General features: G+C 54.9%; 1 protein-coding gene across 1 annotated transcript in view; it reads right to left on the minus strand.

Annotated features, from left to right (window-relative positions):
- Nucleotides 1-2276: 2276 nt before the first annotated feature.
- GBE1 (1,4-alpha-glucan branching enzyme 1) overlaps nucleotides 2277-3313 on the minus strand; it is a 327728-nt gene continuing 326691 nt past the window's right edge. Inside the window, exon 17 of the mRNA XM_007468908.1 lies at nucleotides 2277-2567. Within this exon, the coding sequence (XP_007468970.1) occupies nucleotides 2277-2567 (291 nt within the window). The remainder of the gene's footprint in view (nucleotides 2568-3313) is intronic.

Below are 3313 nucleotides of genomic sequence, written 5' to 3' on the forward strand. Positions count from 1 at the left end.
AGTCGAAAGCATTCAGCTTTATTTTCTTCTCTAGATGTATTCTTGGATATAAGGATTCCACTGAGGTTAAAGATCATGTCTATTCTTTTTTTTTTCCCTCACGTTATCTTTTTTTTTTGTTTGTTTTTTTGCGGTACGCGGGCCTGTCACTGCCGTGGCCTCTCCCGCCGCGGAGCACAGGCTCCGGACGCGCAGGCCCAGCGGCCACGGCCCACGGGCCCAGCTGCTCCACGGCACGCGGGATCCTCCCGAACCGGGGCACGAACCCGCGTCCCCCGCATCGGCAGGCGGACTCCCAACCACTGCGCCACCAGGGAAGCCCCCTCACGTATCTTTTAATAACAGTAAATGAAGGAAACATTTAATAGCAAGTCCCAGGGTGAGGGCTCCTTTTCATTCAGCGATCTTCAACAACAGAAACACCTCAGACTAAAATTCAGAATGCTAAGTACACAAATTAATGACCAGTTATTTCCAAAGGTAACCACAGAAACCATTTTGGTAGAGCCAAAAGGTTTTACAAAACAGAGAAAACATTACAAAATGTCCCAAGAGGTGAGCAAATTGGTGGGGGGCACAGAGCACCCAAGAGCCAGCTTGGCAAAAATAACTCTTCCTTGCAGCTGTTTCGGGGATCACAAGACCGGTTCGAAAGGGAGCCACTGTGGGAGCAGGTGACGGAAGGGGTCTGCCCAGGGCATAGCAATCCCACCCTGGGAATGAGGAAGGATTAGGGTGCGGGAGGGCGCAACGACAGAGGCAGTGCCAATTTCCTAGCAGAAAACATCACAAGTCAGACCATCTGATTCTCTCTACCACACTAACACCCATAGAAACTAAGAATTCTTTCAAATATAATACAAAACCGACACCGAAAGAAAGCAGGTTTCCAAAACCACAGCTTGGCTTGAAATGACTCTTTTCGTTTTGTTTCTTCCTGCCACAAGTAGCAAACCAGTGTACAAAAAATGTCACAAGAGCAGCAACAAGCACACAAGTGGCTCACTCTACATACAAAAGAGGAAGGCTCACAGATTCTCACAGACCCTACCCACCCCACAGAGGGCAGGGCAGGGTGTGCAATGAGGACACTCCTTCCCAGTAGCCCGGGGCCTTGCCTGTGGGACACCTTCCCTTATGCCTGCTCCCAATTTACCAAAACCAGCACCGGAGTCTTGTGCAGTGGCCATGCCCGCCCTTCTCTTCCCCTTGCCCATCTGCCTATCTTCCCTTCAGATGACTCAGGATTGACATCTACAAATCCTAGGAAGTCTCTTTGGTTGGGAAAGGGGGAAAGGCTCTTCCGCCAGCCCCGCTGACAACCTGCTCTCTGTGTGCAGCTGTGAGTCCACTTCACAAAACACGCAAGTATCAACGAGCACAAACGGCAAAACCCTGATGGAGGCTACAGCCAAAGGGATCATCGGAGAGCTGGACTTGAGGTAGTGGATGGGAAAGGGCCCCAACCGCCCCACACATCCTGACCACCCTGCACGCAGCTTCTGTGAATGCTGAGAAGTCCCAGGACAAAGAGAGAAGTCTGACTTGGGGAGACTGAGTCTGTGGATGACTCACAAGCTGACAGAGGAACACGTCACTGGGCCTCCAGGAAGAAGATGGGCCAGATCATCATAGAAAACCAAATACCGGGGGGATGGGGAGGAGATAGGGGGCTACAAGCAGGCGTGACCATCTCTGTTATTTTGAGTTGATGACACAAGTTGGCCAGCTGAAGAGAAACTTCTCAGTGGCCCGGATCCTCAGCTGAGGCTATCTGGGCGCTGGAGGGAGCACTCCTTTCCCTTGCCGGGGCCGTTTTGAAAGAGACTCTCCAGTTCTACGAACACTCTCCCAGACACACGGAGCTCCCACATGCTGGCAAATGGCACGTGGCAATTTGGCCAGGCTGGTTGAGGAAGCTCCTTGGCACTGACAGGAAACCCCTGGGGAGGCGCTGGGAAGCCCAGGCCCACAGGTGCGGGGGCCACCCTCCCAGGAAGGCCGCCGTGGGTCTAGCCAGGTTACCTCTCCGCATGGTCCTGGCCCAAGGTAAGAGCCAGGTGCAGACCAATTCACACGCCTGCTGCTGCCCAAAACCTCAAACACAGGCCATGACTCTCCGGGGAAAAGGTTCGTTCTCTGTTCCCTCCCCCCACATGTTTCTAAGCCAATCCGGCCCCCAGAAGCCCCGCATTTTCCCTTCCCTTCCCCGGACAGGTGCATCTGCCTCCGGCCTGGCCAAGCCAGACACATAGCTTCCACTTACTTCTTTCCTTCTAAGCAGCAGCAAAGTGCCAGCCAGCATGGGGCGCTGAGTTGTAGCCAGGGCAGAAGCGAGCTTTTGGAGGCACGCTAGTGCGGGGAAAGCTCGGGGCGACTAGCACCCCGCGCCAGGCCCGGAGACAGGGAGAAAGAGAGCCACAGAACTGCTCTGCCACCGAGCCCTTGGCGGCGGAGCGTCTCTCCCACCCAGGCTGCTGGCCCCTAGCTGCAGCAGAGACTCCGCGTTCTGGCAGCGGGCGGGCCAGGCCCCCAAGGGCTCCTCCTGAAACCTCCGTGTAACCTTCCTGCGCGTAAAGACGCCTAGGGCTACTGAGGTCTCGCGAAATTCCTCATCAGCCCCGCCTACACGCAGCCGGTGGGCGGGGCAAATCCAGGCACTGCGGTGGTGCCTCTTCGGGAGGGCAACCCTCCAAGAACGTGGGAAGTGAAGGTTGTGCGTCGCGAGTTGCCCCTGGGGAGTCAGCGCGCTCGGTGTTCTCCCTCCTGCAATCTCACACCCCGGGGAGTGATGGCCTCAATACAGCGTGCCTCTGCAAAGGGGCAGGACTGCCACAGTTGCTTCCCTGGGCGTTGCCATCCTCGAGGAGACTCTTCCCCACTCTGCTGCCTCCTGTTAAGTTCACTGGCTGAAATCACGACCCTCTAGTCACTGAAACTCAGTCTAGGTCCGATACAGTTAACAAGTGAAATACTGCATGGGCCCTCGGCAACTGGGTTGCCTACAGTGGGAGAGGGAGGGGGACCCATCAGGGGAGGTCACGGAACTAGCTTTTCTGTTCTTAAATCTAGTCTTAGTAAGGGCCAACAAGAACATGGCCATTTTTATATTGTATCTCAAGTGGGTAAGGGGAGGTGGTAGATTATGGCATAGATTCAGGATTGGAGTTTTGCTTTGTCGTATCACGGGAGGTTTGCAAGGGAGTTGAGGATATGTTATGTATTTCTGGTGAAAGCAAAAGTAGCTGATGAGGGCTTCCCAGGTGGCGCAGTGGTTGGGAGTCCGCCTGCCGATGCAGGGGACACGGGTTCG

Source organism: Lipotes vexillifer, unplaced genomic scaffold (assembly GCF_000442215.2).
Source record: "Lipotes vexillifer unplaced genomic scaffold, Lipotes_vexillifer_v1.1 scaffold65, whole genome shotgun sequence".
Classification (NCBI taxonomy): Eukaryota; Metazoa; Chordata; class Mammalia; order Artiodactyla; family Lipotidae; genus Lipotes; species Lipotes vexillifer.